At 32.6% G+C, this 19,510-nt stretch overlaps 1 protein-coding gene across 1 annotated transcript in view; it reads left to right on the forward strand.

Moving 5' to 3' along the window:
• Positions 1 to 19,510, forward strand: part of Sb (serine proteinase stubble) — a 176,828-nt gene that overhangs the window by 40,151 nt on the left and 117,167 nt on the right. Inside the window, exon 2 of the mRNA XM_085941766.1 lies at positions 9,261 to 9,500. Within this exon, the coding sequence (XP_085797892.1) occupies positions 9,261 to 9,500 (240 nt within the window). The remainder of the gene's footprint in view (positions 1 to 9,260; positions 9,501 to 19,510) is intronic.

Raw genomic sequence — 19,510 nt, forward strand, 5'->3', positions numbered from 1 at the left:
AATAGTATAGTTGATTGTTGGTATCTACAAATTTAGTAAATTTTCATCTCGATATCCTTAAAAGTCCCATCATTATTTTTTTAATCACTGCTGAGGAAAATGTTAAAGTATTATTTCCAAATGGCTAGAATATCTTCTAAAATTTTCCAATCATTTTTTTTCAGGATCTGAAACATGCACATTTTTTAATTTAATTATTGACTAATTCAAACGACAGCTACGATATTTTCATTTATTCTTTCATCAAAATAACAATTGTTTTTTTAATTAGCACTACGCAGAACACCCGTGCATATTTTAAGTCTCGTAAAATCGTATTATATAAGATAATTTACCTTACTACAATTAAAGTCATATTATTGTGAATGTCTTGAATTAATATTTTCTTCTGAACACGATATTATGTTTTTTTTAGTACTGAAATTAATAAACCTAACTAGAGTAATGAATGAGGACACATTTATTTTTATTTATGTTAATCTTGATGCGAAGATTTTTCATAACTATTTTATATTCGGTAATGACCAAAAGAAGTGCCCCTCTCATTTTTCTGCGACACCCGCAAAAAATATGTGCCATATAAAATAAGTTTAATGATGACCCAAGATTATTACCATGATGTTTAGGTAGCGTTTCCGTTATTTTTACACCCAAATCATGAATGACCAAACAGAGGTTTGCGGTCATTGACTGCTTCGTAAAAATAATTCTTAAGTATCGAAACACTGACGTATTAAAATTAAATGGAGGAAGTATATGAAAAATAAAATAACGCCAAGCTGATCAAATCGCATTTTATATTTTACTTGACAGAATTGCTTACAGTTAACACATAAATATAGACGAAAGTGTTTAAAAATTTAACTCTATTTGGATCGTAATAACGGTTAATTTCAAACAGTGTTAATATGTCATAATGGTTTTATTATCCCGAATATGTTTATTTTTTAACACCAGATGTTCATTTTATAAAAATACATATTATTATTACATTATGTATTTAAAACTGAATTTATTCTATTTTCATTGAAACAAAGGCGATTTATACAGATTTTTATCACCTTTTTTGGAATTTTTTTTTCTGTATTGATTTGGTTTGTTGAGATTAATAATTATGTAATGGTGTATACTAAATATATCAATATACCCAGATATTTTAAACGATTTTATATAAAATATCATACATTCTTTAATGAGTTTATTTATTGTGTACCTCATAGGATACTTTCAAAGTATAATTTGAGAAATGTCTGCGTGTGGACTGTTGACAAAATTATTGAAAAAACTATTACTTACTCATTGCAATATTGAAAAAAACTAACAATATTATTGTATATAAACCATCAACTGGAATGTCTCATTGACAATTTTGAATATTATTAATCTACGGGTGATTGAATGAAGTGTATTTTTTTTTATTTTAAAGCAGAAACCACAAAGTAAAAAAATGAATTGATAAAATTTTTTAAATTAAAATATAACTTTAATTTTTGTAAGTATGTGCTTATTTATTGTCTGCAAGAGTAAATTTCCTGTGAAATCTTTAGAAGCCTTTTGCCAGATTCTATACTTTAATTGCACTACAAGATTCGGTGTGTACGTTACTACTTAGAGTATCGGTCATTTTATTTGTATCTATATAGTATAATGTATTGTTTTATTTATTTAACTGTTTATTGTATATTTTTTAAAATAGATATCCATGATATATTTTTTTGATAATAATATATAATATCAGATTATAAGTGAAAATACTTTTTCAGCAAATGTAACTGATTTAATCTTTATTAAATAATAAACTATTTATTTTATTCAACGAATAATTCACAAGATTTTATAATGTAAAATTCTATAATATTTTGAATAAAAGAAATAGTTTATTAAATTATTAGCAAGTACAAGTACATTATAAATATATATATTTGGAGTGTTCTATGATGTCGGATAGTATTTATAACATTTTGATACATACCTCAATTTGACAGACAAAACGACAAAAATCGATTACCAAAATTATTAATGCAGTATTATAAGCATTTCATGTAAAAATAACTATATAGTTAAATTCATTGTAATTAAAAAGTATGGACGTAGCTTAGTTGGAAAAGCACACTGACGCAAATCCAGTGGTTATAGGTTCATATTCTGTCGGGTGTCGTATTTTTTCTAGTAGGAATATTATATGCATGAGCTGTTTTCAAATGTAATTATATACGTTTATTAAATTATATTATGTGAATTGAGTAATATGCATTGTTATCTATCCTAAATAACATAATACTTAAATACATTATTTTTTTTATTATAAACGTCACAATATTAAAATAATATGTTCAACAAAGTAATACGTGTAAAAATGGTGGTGATGGACAAAATATTTAGGCTTAATCCTCTACAGATTGTAATATGTATTTGTATTGTTAAACTAATAAAGTTTTTGTTATTGTGTATTCTTTTCATTTTAGGATATTTAGATAAGTGAAATATCCATGATGATTATTTGACCATATTATCGTGTATCCATATCTCAAATTAAGAATAGTACCCACAGATTTTACATCATGAATCTATGGAATAGGGACCTACTTAATTAATTTACGAGAAAACAATATGGATGTATAATTACTATCTCGATAACTAGGTAATACTAGGTAACAGTCACTCATAATCGAATAAGTTGAGAGCCTCGTAGAATAATCAGCACACACTAATTACATTTTATTCATAAATCTAGGTGTCCAATGTTCATACTCTTCGCACATATTTCCGGTAGCTCACGCTAGTTACTTTTTGCGTGTTTTATTATGACAGAAAAAACACGTTCAGATATTTATGTAGAAAGTGTGCATACTTTAATGTGCATTGTTATCGTCCGATACAATTACTACAGTGCAAATGTACGCGACAATTAAAGATTTATTAGCTAATTTTGAGGTAACTCGATGAGCATTTTTGTCTGCTGTATACAAACTAATTACAGTGTGAATCTGTTTGCTATAATATTATGAAATGAGTTTTAATTGGATTAAATACTTTATTAAAATATTGGTATGATTACTAACTAGACTGCGAAAATTATAATTTGAAGTGTAATGGTCGCCGTCGTGGCGTTGCGATATATTATGAAAGTATTACCAATATTAAGAGACTTTTTAGGTGGAGTTCTACGACAAGGGAGTCAAGGACCTAGTGCCACGGCTCACCAAGTGCACCGATCGTAACGAGGACTACGTCGTAAAATAGTGGGAATATGTATCTAAAATTTTATATCATTTTTTTATAAAAATTAAATTTTCCTGATTTTTCAAAATAATTCTTGCACAACCCTCGTAGAGAAATTAATAATAATTTCATTGCAAAATATCAAAAACCATGTACGCTTCAAACCTATGCGAATTTAGAGCTATATGATAAATAAATCATTGTAACCATAATCAAAGATAATAAATATGATACATTTAATAAAAAAAACATATAATTTACTCGTATGTGATTAAATTAGCTAATTTATTATAGTAGCCATATTATGAAAACCAGAATTTCTTGACTGCAAAACCAACAAATTTTTGACCCGAATTTTTGATGTATTCAGCACATCGATTTAACGATACATTTTTTTTTGCTGAAATCATCATCATCCTTCTTCTTATTCGCTATGATAGCTTATATAACATGAACAATTTTTTTCTGGTAACGGTTGATTTGAAATGTGTTGAAAACTGTTATTTATAACATATTGAAATTTTATTGGAAATCTTTTAATATCTTATTTATTATTAGTCATTAGTTACCTATATTCCAAAATGAAACTGAAAATTTTAGTGTAAAATTCTACATTTTTAGTACATTTAAGAACGTTATTTTATCTGTCGTCTGTTTGGCATGCTTTTTTTACAAATTTTACCCGGTCAAGAAATTTTCTACATTCTCTTATAATATCATAATTCCAAAGCTTATAATTGAAATTTTTCCTTCGACATATTATATTATATAAAATTTAATAATTTATTTTCAAAAATTATGATAAAGTAATATAATGATATCGTTAACTAAAATGTCATAAACAAGAAAAGAGAGGTTTTAATACATAATCTAATGTAAACAAATCTTGAATACTCATTTAGGTTCTAAACAACTAATTTAAAGGTATCCAACAAAAACAGGCTCATCGTTACAATGATAATTGTGCAGGAAAGCAAAAAGAAAAATGAAATTGTTATTAGTAGAAAAATGGGTTTAATATCAATTAAAAGAATTTATAAATTGATTTCTCATATAATTTGAAATACAATAAAAGTGAAAAAAAAAAATATCCTACGTTTTTGTGCAATTTCATACAGAATAAGCTGATTTTTGCAATGACTACACTTTCTTCTCCTTTCATTTATGAAACATTGAAATCGATAATATTCTTGACCACTTCCCCTGTTGAACAAATTGGCATGAAAATCGCAAAAATGATAAAAATGCGATGAGCCTGTTTTTTAGGGTAGTGAACAGGGAACTCAGAAATAATGGGAACTGAAATACACAACGGGTAAGGCGATAGCAGGTAACCGACTCGAGTAAGGATGAATCCGGGTTAAACTACACACGTGTCTAGAATACGTTTAACGTCGAATACTGAAAACTGCTCTCGGTTTATGCATTTACGCTCTTTTAATGTTGGTGTATTACACACACTATTGCACGTGTATAAATGCGTGCTTCATTTTTGTAGGACACTCACACATTCAAAAGCCTGCTTCACCATGCGGCATATTGAATATAGCCTATTGGTATTATATTTATTATCTGTTCTGTGGTAGTGATAATGCAACTCTAAATTATAAAACAGTCAAGTTATCTAGCTGATGAGAAAGAAAAGTCGGCTACTATAATTCATCCTATGATAATTATTATATTCATATGGAGAAAGAAACATCGAAGGCAATGAAAAAATATAAGACATTTTTTTTAGACATTTGACAGTTTGATATAATTTTAAAAGACATCTATGAGTAGAAAGGCCACCCATCTTTAATTCAAGGATAGCTATCATCACGAAAATAATGACGTCATATTGTAACGCAACAGTTAGGCATGTGCTACCTGTCAAATTGCAGGCGGTTGTATAATAGCATTGTTATTTAACCACCTGTCATTGGAATTCAATTGAACGTAGTTATCCAGAACGTATTAACCTACATTTTTCGGTTCGCTTATGATATAGTTGACATAATGCAAAAACTGAAAAAATATAAAAAAAAAATTCGGCTGGGCTATTAAACGTTTCTAAACTAATTTAAACTAATCTAGAAAAAAAGAACAATTGTTTATAGCATGTTGTATATGATTTAAAATATTTTACTATCATACATAACTCTATGCTGCATAATGTATTTAGCTGGATTCATATAATTATATTTGACAGTCATGTTTTTAAACTATTCACAAAAAATGTGGACACTATTCGAAATCTTCGATTTTGACTTGATTTTTCTCAAGACAATGTTATAAATAAGGTTACCTAGTCAAAAGGTTGGGTTTCCATTGTCCACCAAGAGTTATGCGAAACCAAGCTTTGTACCATGTAAGTCGTAGTGATTCTAATTATTATGCACAAAACTCTTTTATTCGGCGCTCTTGTTTAAATTACAATATGTATTTCTCCATCATTGATCCTTTTGATAATTCACCTGTTTCGTGTAATTAATCGAATTTAAAATGTATGTGTTTCCCTTTATTATTATTCTCCTTTTCTGTTCTATCACTCGTATCATGTATATATTTTGATAATTCTTAGCACATATCTTTTCTTCTTCTTCTTCTTGGTCGTACATCCATGGCTGAGGATCGTGATCACATTTGAATTTCGCCATCCTTAACACATATATAATATATACTTTAAAAATGTTACTTTTTTGTCTATGATTATTTAATATTTTTCCTCATTTTCCTTATGTAATTCTTCATATTTATGTTCTTCTTATTTTATTACTTTCTATCTTGTTAGGCTTAACTATATTATAATTTATATATGAAAACTTTGCTGGTTGCAATAACTTTTCACTATTCTATTTTTAAAAATATTTTTAAATCAAAATATAACTGTTTGTTTCCTTAATAAATAAAAAAAAAGTGACATTTTAAGTAACATGAGCTTAAGCCAATGGACTAAAATTATATAATAATACCCGACGAAGATAGATCAAATAATTACAAGATAAAAAGAACTTTTTATATACTTACAACGTTTTTAAATTTTCTGTTGAATCATAATATAAACTTGACTTGACTAGCTTAAACGATCAAAAAAATTTCTACTTGATAGAAATAATACTGACATATCATATTGATTTCCATAGTAACGCACGTATATATTAATATTATTAATTATTAATATACAAAATCGATTGCAAGATTTGTAGATTTGTACCGGATAAACAACTACCGGACAATTAAGAATACGAGCTAAGAAAAACGTTGTAAAATACAGGCAAATTAAATATAAAGAAATATAGAAATGGGTGATGAATCTCGTATAGATTGTATAAATATACGACGATAATGAAAAGACTGAAAAATAATATATCATGAAAAATGCTAGTTTTATTAAAATGTGCAATATATGTTAGTGCATTTTTTCGTTACTGCGTCCAATGCAGGTAATAAAAATATTATCACGTGCGGTCGGTAAAAATATTATGTTCTTTGACTGTTCGATTAAGATAACTTTAAAATATTCGCTGTACATCCGTGTCAAGTTTACTTTAAGTGTACATAAAGGCGATCATAATATCAGGTTATTTAAATATAAACAGCAAAATTTATGCTTTATGGCATATTAATGAATCATCGTAAAAAAGACAAGTTATCATAATACTATTAATGTTTTAAAAGTAAGCCAATTGATTTCAGCAATAAATAATTTTGATGGCCCTTATTACTGTCTGAATTCTGAGAATTTAATATTTTACTAGTTAACCGGTACTGATATCTATGGGAATAAATGTTGTATGGTGTGGGACTTAAGGGGGGACATGCTCAGCGTAGGTCAAAATTGAGCTTTTATTGCATTTTAAAAGCATATTCCTGGACATTCCTTAAACGTTGTAGATAATATATTTATATAATTTTGAAGCCTTATTATCCTTTATATTTATTTTTAACATTTGATGACTGCATAAAGTATTTTTATTACATAACATACTATTCTTTTAAACCTCTCGCTCTAATGTTTTAGAATATAGTCATATTTCAGTAGATGCATGTGCAGTGGTGTTGAGATTTTTTACATTTATTAGGTTTTAAAAGCATTTATAAAATCATTAGTAAAATTTATGTTGACATTATTATAGTGAAATATTTACGATAAAAAATTATATTGATAATCTCTGTGATCCCAAATTTGACAAGAATTAGGCATTTTATTATTCAAAAAATGGGCAAAAGTAACACATTTGAAGATAATTCTAAATATATTAATTATAAACTATGTCTTTGACCATTCAAGTGTGATAAAAATCTTACGAATAATGATTGCTTCATAATATTTATTGACCTAATTAATGATTAATTTATAAATAAGTTAACAATACTTTACTCACAAATGTTAAATACAAAAAACTGACTATAAACTGACCATAAATCGCATCATTAGCAAGTAAAACGTGTTGCATATTATGTAGGTATCGAGATTGCACAATGGATAAAGTAATTAGTGCAGATTGACTGCTAAATTTTTCCCACATACCTTTTTTATGCTTTGCAAACGTTTCCCCATTATTTTAATGAAACATCGTCAATTTAATGCACGTATAATGTAATTATGAACTAATAATAGAAAATGCTATATTATTTGTTTTGAAAATTTGTCACTGAAAATTAAGTATTAAGTAGCAATAAACTATTTTAAAACCCAATCAATACCGGCAAGTTTTCCAGTCGATAGTAGTAGTATCTACTAACAAATGATGCAGAAGAGTAGTTTGAATCTTTGCTTACTTGACTGCATCAAAAGTTTTTCGAAAAAGTTAATAGATGGCTGAAAATTTTAGATTAATTACGGCCCGGAAAAAAAACCGGAAATTTCCGGGTCCGGTATGATATATTCGGTACTGTTCGGTTATTAGGAATACAGCGGAAAACACATTTTGAAACTGGATTATTTGTAAGTTTAACCTAACCAAACCTTACCTAACATAATCTAACCCAACCCAACCTAAACTAACCCAAACTAACAAATAATCCAGTGTATCGGGTATTTTCAAAATGTGTTTTCCTCTGTATTCCTGATAACCGAACAGTACCGAATATTCGGCTTGATATTATAAAATGTGACAAGCATCGCAAGTTATTAGCAAGCAATTAAGTATTATTTTAATAGCATTATAAATCTGAATAATTTGCATATAATTAATATTTTTCTTCTTCTTCTAAGTGGCTAAAATTGAGGTCTGGCTTCGTCAACTTTCCTGCATTCGTTTTTACTACGTCGATCAAAATTAGCCACATTTTCCCCACTTTTCATCATTTTCGTGTTTGGGGATTATTTTAGTATTATGCGTGGTTGGCATAATCTAGTAGATAAGCTTTGCTATTCATTGATAATTTATTGGAAATGATAGATTTCAGTATAATAATGTTCGGTACTAGTCGGTTATACCGGATACAGCGGCAAACACATTTAAAAAAAAAGCCGATATACTGGATTCATTGTTAGTTTGGGTTAGTTTAGGTTAGGTTAGGTTGGGTTAGGTTAGGTTAGGGTTGGTGATATTTAATAAACTATTTTTTTTATTAAACGAATAATTCACAAGATTTAAGAATGTACCATTCTAATTATTGAACATACTTCTGAAAACACTCGTGAGAAAATATAGCCAATAGATTTTTTTTTCGAAAAAAGTAAGACACCTGGCAGGAATTGAACCTGCGTCTCTTGGGTATCGCGCTCTGTACATTCCCTATGCGCCCAGGTTCGATTCCTGCCGGGTGTCTTACTTTTTTCGAAAAAATATTTTTTCTATTGGCTATATTTTCTCAGTGTTTTCTGAATTATGTATGGAATATTATTTGTATGGAGTTTCTTACAAATCATCACATTATGCCAGACCACCTCCCCCCTTTTGTCGCGTATTTGTTTCTTATTTTATCAACTCAAAAAACTTTAATTGGATTATGTCACGTTAATTTAAAACGTGCACTATGTACAAACATGGCCGAACCAATTATACTGCGTAATATAATAGTTCTTATTATTTTTCTTATCATTCCAGGCTATCAAATCTCCCGCAAGCCGTGCTCCGTGGGCGGCATCAGCGGCACGTGCATGTTCGTGCAGGAGTGCCTCCGAGGGTCCGGCAGACACGTGGGCGTCTGCGTGGACGGCTTCATGTTCGGGTCCTGCTGCGCGGGAGCTGAGATTGACCAGCCACTCCTGGGGCAGGGTCCTCACGCGGAGAGGCCTACGACCCCGCCCAGCACGTCACCCCACTCGCAAGACAAATCTACTACGGGTAAGCTGGCCGAATTTTTCCTTCAGTACGTACGCCCCACCGGGGGAAATTTTAATGTTTTGGAGGGCAATGTGCAAATCATTATTATTTTCTACATTTTTTTCGTAAAAAACGCATTTTTGAAAATATTTTTTTGATATTGCAACCATGACTTTACGAGAAAATTACTGTTGCTATTCCCATCATAATATTTAGTTAAATGCGGCACTTGAGCGCTGTAAATGATTTGTTACTGAAAAAAAAGAAATCGTTTTAATATCACAAACTGTGGAGATTTAAGATTAAAATTTACCAAATTAGTACCTCACATAAAATCTCTTTGAAGCTCACAGGCACAAGGGTTGCACTAATTTTCTTCAGTGTTGTACATCTAGTAACAGTATTGTCTATGTGCATTTTTTATTTGAAGAAATTCATTTTTTTAGAATTTGTTAGTTAACTATGAAATTTTGAAGCAGATTTTTGAAGCGTTGAAGTGGGGCATGGCACAAAGAAGGTTGGGAAACACTGCATAGTAAAAAATCGATTTAAAAATTATCGTTATTATTATTTAATTATCGTTATTTTTTATTTCACTAGTTCCTCAGTTTCATAATAATTACTCCACGATCTTTGATTGTTCAATTACAGTTTTATAAAATCAACTTATAGAATAAAATATTAATAATAGTTCAGATCAAACTTACATACTTACATACTTACATACTGCAATAAATTGAAATTGAAATTTAATCTATATATTTTTTAATAAAAGAAGTCGCAGGTAATCGTAAGAATGTAATACAATGCATGACCAATATAATAATATATCAATCAAATTATTAAAAATACTCGATCTGCATTACGCGGAAGTCGGCATTCGAGTAAATACGATAAGTGTAAACATCACGTGTCGGTTAGAAATGTGTACTGCACGGTTGAACGGAGTAGGTACTTACCATTACCATTATGAAGAAGATATTATTGTAAGAAGGTGAGATATGAATTACCAAACCATTAAATATGCGAATGAGCAGTGAGAAACGCCTAATAGCAATTTTACGGTGAAAATTTCTCAGTCATGCCGCTGTGATTCAAAGACATTCAAATTGTTACTGTAGTTTCCAAAGTATGGTAGATACGTATCTATTTTATATATATAAAATACAAAGCTTGTTTATTTGTTCCTTCCAATTTTGAATTAATTTTGAATGATAAAGACATTGGATTCGATTTTAATTCGGTGTTATTTTGTTTGACTTTTATTACTGTCAGAATTATTTTTATTTTGACATATCATATGCCTAAGTAGATATAGTTATTTTGATATTGCAAAATGTAATTATTGATATAGTCGGAGACTTCAGTTAGTAAATTAAAAATCACAACATATATGATTACGACATTACGACACAAAAACATGTGTCGTAATGGTTTGAGATTTAAACACACACTCACTTAAGTAAATACATAATTACTAACAACTACGATATCTGATGTATTTAAAATTCTATTAAAAATCTGTCTACCATCATTGTAATTAAAACAAAGTAATGATATTGTAATGTATATTTTATTCAGTGCAAGGAACCAATGGGTATCAGATATTCATCGTAAAATCTGTAAAATAACCTCTACTTCGTTGATGCCTATATGCTCAGGTTAGGATAAAATATGGTAATCTACTTACATTTAACTAAGGATATTACAATTTTGATTTATTGATAGTGTCAAGAATTGTATTTTTTTTGACTATTTAGCACAGGTTAAATATTTTCGACATTAATATACTCCTGTAACAGCCCAGGGTTGGCACTGTACTCCTCATGTCATTATTCCCAGTCCGGTATAATATCTTCCGCAATTATTCTTTGATTAGGATTTCCAATTGATCTTGCATCGTTTGTTTAGGTGAATTTTTTAGCAACATAATAAACATGCTTGTGGCAGTACCCACCGTAGAGGAATTAAGCGTATTATTCTGTGTGTTATGAGTTCAAATCCTCGATATAATAATAAATATGCTATGTTTTTGGATCGAGCGAAAAAATATTGTTGGGTTGAGTGGATGGGTAATAACCGATCTCCATAAAAAAGGCTATGCAAATATGTGAAGACACATCTGTATAATAGATATATATCATCATCAGCCGGGGTCAATCCACTGCTGGATGAAGGCCTCCCCAAGCTTTCTCCAACTCTCTCGGTCCTGTGTCGTTCGCTGCCACGTATTTCCGCCGAAATTTACCTGTTCGTCAATCCAGCGGCTTTTAGGGCGACCCTGTGGCCGTTTCGTACCCCTTTGGTACCATTGGATGACGGCATTTGTCCAGCGGCCGTCCTTTTGGCGAGCAATGTGTCCGCCCATCTCCATTTCAGCTGTTTGGCAACATCTATTACATCGCGTACTCTTGTCTGCTTCCTAACCTATTCGTCTCTCTTACGGTCCTTTCGCGTGATGCCCAACATGCACCTCTCCATGCCTCGCTGTGTGACTCTTAACTTTTGGACATCTCTCGTGTTGAGGGTCCACGTCTCGCAGCCATACGTGAGCACGGGTAGCACACATTGGTTGAACACCCTACGCTTAAGACATAATGGTAGGCCACTCTTAAAGATACTATTCAGACGTCCGAAAGCACTCCATCCCAGCTTTGTTCTTCGAGCAATTTCATCGTGCATGCTTCCGTCTATGGATACCTGCTGTCCGAGATAGACGTAGCTGCTGACTTGCTCGAGTTGGGTGCCAGAAATACAGATAATCGCAGGGTCCAAAAAACAGTTCCTCATCACTTTTGTCTTTGAGACATTTATCTTTAGACCGACCGTTTGACTGACATCCGCGAGTTCTTGCATTTCTACCTTAGAGGTCTTTCAGGTCTTGTGAGAGTATAACAATATCATCTGCAAAGCGCAGGTGACTGAGGTGCTCTCCATCAATTGGAACACCCTTTTCCTCCCAATCAAGTTTCCTAAATCCTCAAGAGTAGCGGTGAATAGTTTAGGTGAAATGGTATCACCTTGCCGGACACCTTTGTTAATGGGGAATTTACACGACCGTTTGTGGAGTTTTACGCATGCTGGGGCATCACTGTATATACTGTTCAATATGTTTATGTAGCGTCTGGAAATTCCTTGGTTGCTAAGGGCGTCTATAATTGAGAATTTTTTGATGGAATCAAACGCCTTTTCATAGTCTATAAAACCAAGATATAATGGCAGTTTGTATTCCTAGTGGCGCTCTATGATTTTTCTGACGACCTGTATATGATCCATAGTACTGTAGCCTCTTCTGAATCCGGCTTGCTCTCTTGATTTCGTTCTCGTCTAGAAATGTTTCGAGACGGTTTGAGAGTATTTTCGTAAAAACCTTATACAGAATTGGCAGTAGACTAATTGGTCGATAGTTTTTCAGATCTTCAGTGTCTCTTTTCTTATGGAGAATAATAATGGGGGCATTTTTCCATGACTCTGGGATGTTCTCTTCGTGCAGACAAGACGTGAACACACATGCGAGCACTTCGCTCACCGTCCTCCCGGCCCGTTTGAGAACATCGATAGACAGCCCATCTTCTCCCGGGGCTTTCCCACTCTTCATGCACATTATAGCATATTCCACTTCTGTGGTAGTAACCTAGGGAAGAGGATCTCCATATTCTTCGTTCACCGGAAGATCTGAATTGATGTTTGTGTCATCTTTGTATAGAGCGTTGTAAAAGTCTACAACAGTGTCCAGTAGATGATCCCAGTTACGCACGATACTTCCATCTTGCGCTTTTAGTGTCGTGATCTGCCGTCTCCCTATTGACAGATGCTGCTTGTTCTTATGTAAGCTCCTTCCTGACGCAACAATTGATTCTACAAGGTTTATATTGAACTTACAAAGATCTTCTCGTATGTTTTTACGTAGAGTTTTGCACAACGTGGAGTACTCGAGATCATTTGCAACTTGTTGCTCGCTTTTCGTACTCTTACGCAGCTCCATAAGATCCAACGTTTCCTTTGAAAGTTTGTTTACTCGTTCAACCATAGCAACAACTGTCTCTTCCGAAGATTCTATAATGATTTTTGTTATTGCTTCGGTGTTTTGTAGGGATATGGGGTCATTTTCAGCCTGGAGAGCCGCTAGCCTGTTTTCCAGCTCTTGTTGGAATTCTACTCTGCTTCTCAAGCCTCTGCGGACTCTGGGCTTCTGCATCAGTTTGGATCTCTCACGTTTGATGTTAAATCGTACTTTACACCTTACCATTCGGTGGTCGCTGCCAGTATTATATCTGTTAATGACTGTGCAGTCTAGTAAAATATCCTTCTTGTCTTCTCTTCTCTTCGCTGGTTCGTTTCGCTGGGCTTCGCCATGTCCATTTTCGGGAAGGCTTCTTTTTGAAGAATGAGTTCATGATGTAGAGATTGTAGTTTTCCGCAAACTCCACTAACATGTCTCCTCGGCCATCCCTGGTGCCATGTCCGAAGTGCCCGACGGGTGCATCATCCTGGTGTTGAGATCCGATTCGTCCATTAAAGTTACCCCATGATTATAGTGAAGTGACATTTCCGTTTATTTTTCAACGTACTGATTTCTTCATATACCTCCTCCACTTCTTCATCGGATGAGTTTTGAGTGGGCGCATAAACTTGCAAAAGCAGAATCTGGTATCTTTTGCTGAGCTGAAGTGTTAAACTTGCTACTCTATCTGAGGAGAAATCAAATTCAACTATGCGATCTTTCCAGAGTCTGTGGATTAAAAATCCGACACCGCTTGTGCGTCCGGTCTTAGTCCCATTATAACAGAGTACATGTCCGCTGTGGAGATTAACGATATCGTCTGCTTGTCGTCTTACCTCGCTGAGCCCGACAACATCCCAATGGATTTTTTCGAGTTCTTCTTCGAGTTCTTCTTTTTGTTCTTGCTCCATGGGGGTATTTGGACATAACACACCACGCTGTCCAAACGGGTTGGTGTGTGGTTTTCTGTCTGGGGTTTCCTTCCCGTAGCCAAGAGGTCTCTCGTTTTAAGGCGCCAAAGTTTCGCCTTTTACCCTTCTCTGTTAGCTACAGATGAGTTATACTGTCACAAGACACACCACATCTGCATTGCCCAGGGGACGCCACGTGGAGGCTAGAGATAGGATTTGTTGGCCATCTGTAGAGTAGCGTCTCAACACTTTATAGAAATGTACCTATTGGCATTAGTGCATTTCATTGAGGCCCTAGCCAACCATTTGCCCGCCCTATATATAAATATATATACTCACGGTGGCCACGCGGCTTAAGCGTTGGACTATAACCCAGTCCCAGATTCGAATCCTGGGTCTAACCAAGTACACAATATATTGTTTTTCAATGTGTGTATGAGTCAGAGTATGGACCTAATAGGTTGAGCAAGTGGCTGACATCCATTTCTCGTATAAAACAAAATCTGTTAATGCAAACCTCTACTCTGTGGAGGCCCATATGATCCTTTAGGATCGGATATGGTCGAAATAATATTTATATATATATATGCGCTATATTGGAGCAGGAATGGTATATTAACACAGAGCAGATAATAAATAGAATTCCGATTGGCTATAATACCAGTACAGTAAATTTGGACGCAGGGTGTTGAATATGTGAGTGTCCTACGAAAATGAACCACGCATTATAGACGTGCAATAGTTTGTGTAATATATCAATGAGCGTCAATGCATAAGCCGAGAGCAGTTGTCAGTATGCGACGTATTACGTATTCTTGACACCTGTTTAAATTTATCCCGTATTCTTCCTTACTCGAGATCGGTTGCCTGCTTCTCCTTACCCGTTAGGTATAGTGGGTCTATTCTATACTTATCGACCGATAAAGTGATAAAGTGATAAATATTATCAAACTTAGGGTATCAAAGTATTAGCACTTATTGTAACAATTACGAAAAGTTGGTTGTATTATAATTGTTACAATAAGTGCTAATACTTTGATACAAACCTACCTTAAGTTTGATAATATTTATCACTTTATCACTTTAGCGGTCGATAAGTATAGAATAGACCCACAGTTCCCATTAGTTCCCTGTGTTTAAATGATCCTAGTGAGTAAACATGGAAAATTGAAAAAAAACATATTATCGTGTACTTGGTAGGTAATGTTGTATATTATTTTTATATTTTAATTTATTATTGTACTTAAAATTATGTGAAATCCACCTAACATAATATTTCGGTGTTTGATGGCTTGAATGAAAGACCTGGGTCCAGTGGCGACCGGTGAGTTATTTTACTGGGAGTTCACTTTTTTCACCTTTTGACTGCCGTAAAAAGGCATTTGCCTTCATCAAAACTTCACCAAAAAATAAAAAATAAAACTATTGGTTTTTTTAATTTAGTACATTTAAAATAACTCATAAATAACTCACTATTTATTATTTGTTGTACCTCTTAAAACAGTTTTTCTTGAAAAAAAATGGATTTTAAACATTAACACAAACTGGTTGACACGAACTATTTTGTTTTGACCGAATTATTACTACTACCGAAATATCTCGTATCTGGCAGTGACCGGGATTTATTGTTCATTTGTATGAGAAATCCATTCTTCTGTTTTTCATCGACACAAATTTTTCAATTACGCGTTTGTTGAAGTCAGGAATCTCTTGTATCATTCTTTTTTCGATACTGAGTATACATAATGCGTTCAATCTTGATTGCGCGATGGTGTTTCTACTAAAACACTTGATCCGTTTCAGTGTGAAAAAACATCTTTCGCTTTCCACTGATGTCATCGGAATAGTAAAAATTAAATTTAATAGTAAAACCGTTTTCGTAAATGTGTCAGCATTATAAAAATTATCCAAGCTGTAAATAACAGACAATTCATTTTTGAGTTTATTTTTATCTAAAAAGTCAGACGTATTACAGAGCTAGTTTGGAGAGATATCATAATTGATAAACATTGTGAATTTAGTTATCAAACTGAAAAAAAACTTGAAGTTTATTTTTAAATTGTACTTCGCCTAAATTTGAGAAATGTTGTCAACATGTGCGGAAATTTAAATGCGTACTGTGAAAAGAATTTATTTTTATAATAATATTGAATAAAAATTGTCAAACAATAATTGTATGTGTGATACGGGCTGTATTGTTTTAAAACCGATGAATCTGCGTTCGGGCCGAGAGCGACTGAAACTGTCGCTCCCGAGCACGTAGAAAAAATATTTACGTATTGCTATTCCACGCGACAGACGACGCTCTTTCTCAATGCAAAGAAATCGAAATTAGATTACTGGGCGCTTTGGTCGAGCAATGGCGAATATCGCTCCCATCAACATATAATATTATTATATAAAATAGCCGGTTAAAAACACATATTAGAATTTGTTTTTGTATATGAATTAATGACTACGGTAATAGATCAGAACACTTTTAATTAATCAAATATAAATTAAATACTCATTTAAAAAAAGTCTTTTCGCATAAATTGAGTGGGTGGGTGTGCACCGCTCCAGTGCTCTCAAGGGAGAATCGCCACTGCCTGGGTCCCAAGAGCAAACATGAACAATATTAAAAAAAAAATAGGTTAACCACGTAATTCAAGTTAAAATTGTACTAGTGGATTGGGATTATTGTCCCAACAAGTCAATGATATAATAAAATTTTGACGATGTACCTCATAAATTTTCTCGCTTAACCTACCGTTGAAGTCTATTTACCGTCACAGAATAATATTGGTTTTTAAATTTATTCTTATTTAGCTGTTTAGTAAGCGGCTTTGAATAACTTACGAGAAAGTACAGATACGAATGATAGAGATGTATTATTTACTATATTTAATTGTGTTAACTGTCAATTACTGCTAGAGAGACATTGCTTACTTACATTATTTAAAATAAGACAAGTTATTATATTGGGTAGGTACTTAATTTAAAAATGATCAAGGTATGTTTTGTCTACTTAGCTTAAAATTTCAGTGAACAATGTCATACTATGTGGATGAAATCGATTCTGATATATTAAATTATGTGTATAATAAAACTAATTAAAATCAGTAGGTGCATATTCGACTGTGTTTAGGAAAAAGGGCGTAACCCTCAATTTTTCTAAATGTGCTTTTATTGGATATTAAAAATGCATACAACTAAACACTTGTTCTCTTCAAATGCCGATTTATTATCTAAATTCAGGTTTTAATTGAGCTTTAATTAAGTTTTAATCTAAGGAAAAAAGCATTTACCCTCAATTTAAATGATTTTTCTGTAATAACTTCTTTAATTATTAAAAGATCGAAAAAATATTACATCACATCATAAATCATCATACCTGTGCCTATTTTTTTTTTTAATATTGAACCAAAATCATTCAAAAAACGTTTTTTACCTCTCCTGTAAAATTTGTTCTGTGTGGGTTACGCCCTTTTTCCTAAACACGGTCGAATGTTAAATGTTGCCCCAGCTTTTTCATTAAGATAGTGAAATCTCTTTACAAAAGTAAGTGTCCTCTATCTACGGTGATGTCATTGATGTACAATAGGTGATGTGCACCTCCAGCAAGGGTGGGCCCAGACGGGGACACCGAAAGAAGTCCCGGTCTTATTCGGCCATATTACGGGACTTGACGTTTGGATATGGAGCATCATTTTTTTATGACTGTGATTGTCTCAGGAGCAGTTACCCAAGATTGCATACACTTAAATGTGCTTGCGTCAATGCATTCCAGTTGCATCCACCAAACACTCTTAAATTACCCTCGGTGCAGTCTAGCGTGTCTGGAGAATTGTACGTATACAGTTAGCCGTATCACAGTTCACCGTGAGATGTTGTATCGAAACCGATGGTTGTATAGCATTGTTTTCAAAGTAATGTATAAATAAAACACTTACAAAACGTAATATAAACCATCGGAATACAAGAGAAAGACAGAAAAAATAGGTAGGTAAGTAAATTAGAAATACAATCATATCGTTTATATTTATATAAAATTCTGAATGCTTAAAAAGTAGATTAGCAAGTAGGTGGTTGTAAATATCAATTAGCACCTATCAACTATCTTATAATAATGACAGTGTTATTATCAGATTTTGATACCGATCAAAATCAAATTAATGTTGTTATTGAATCTAATACAATTGGAACATTACTATACATATATCTGAAATTCTCTATAAACAACGGGTCATTTATTGATATCAATGCTATATGGCTATTTTTTTCTGGGACGAAAGCTCTTGGTAAACTGTGATACAGCGAAATGTAATAAGTACATCTTTATATCGACCATTTCTGATCCTAATAAGATCATATGGGCCTCCACAGAGTCGAGGTTTGTATTGCCAGATTTTGTTTTTACGAGAAATTGAAGTCAGCAACTTGCTCAACCTATTAAGTCCGGCGGCTCTCGTGGTGCAGTGCGTAAGGCGCTTGTCTTCCACCCGAGAGTTCTGGGTTCGATTTCCGGTCAGGACACGATATTTATGTGTTTTTCTCAAAGCCTGGGTGTTTGTGATTGTTAAAATTACTACCAACCACCTTGTACGAAAAAGCAAGGAGATGGTTATGAATAATTCCAAAAAAATAAAAAAACTATTAAGTCCCTACTCTGACTCATAAATACATTGAAAAACGATATGTGTACTTGCCAGACCCTGAATTCAAACTTTTGATAGTATTCTGTTTGTTCCTGATGAAAATAGTATTAATTTTCCACCAGGAAAACCCAAAGTAGATCCAAATATAAAACTATTTGTCGATAATGGTACACTTCTCAATTGATTAACTAAATAAACACAAATTACCAATTCTTGTTCACCTAGTTCTGGATAATGGTGTTATGCCCATTGCATTCGAGTCTCATTATTTTGATAACATTACACAACGGAAAAAACCGAATTATCCCAATAACAAAAAAAAAAAATGTCAGACGCACGACTGATTTTTTCATACTAAAAACGTCAATATTTTGATTACCTACTTTACGTCATTGAATAATAAAATTGATTACACGGGAGCATTACATAAATTCATGACATACCATAATATTATTGTCATGATACGTTTTCGTGAAGATG

This window comes from Rhyacophila brunnea, unplaced genomic scaffold (genome assembly GCF_057557595.1).
Source record: "Rhyacophila brunnea isolate RB1 unplaced genomic scaffold, BYU_Rbru_1.0 scaffold_14, whole genome shotgun sequence".
Lineage (NCBI taxonomy): Eukaryota > Metazoa > Arthropoda > Insecta > Trichoptera > Rhyacophilidae > Rhyacophila > Rhyacophila brunnea.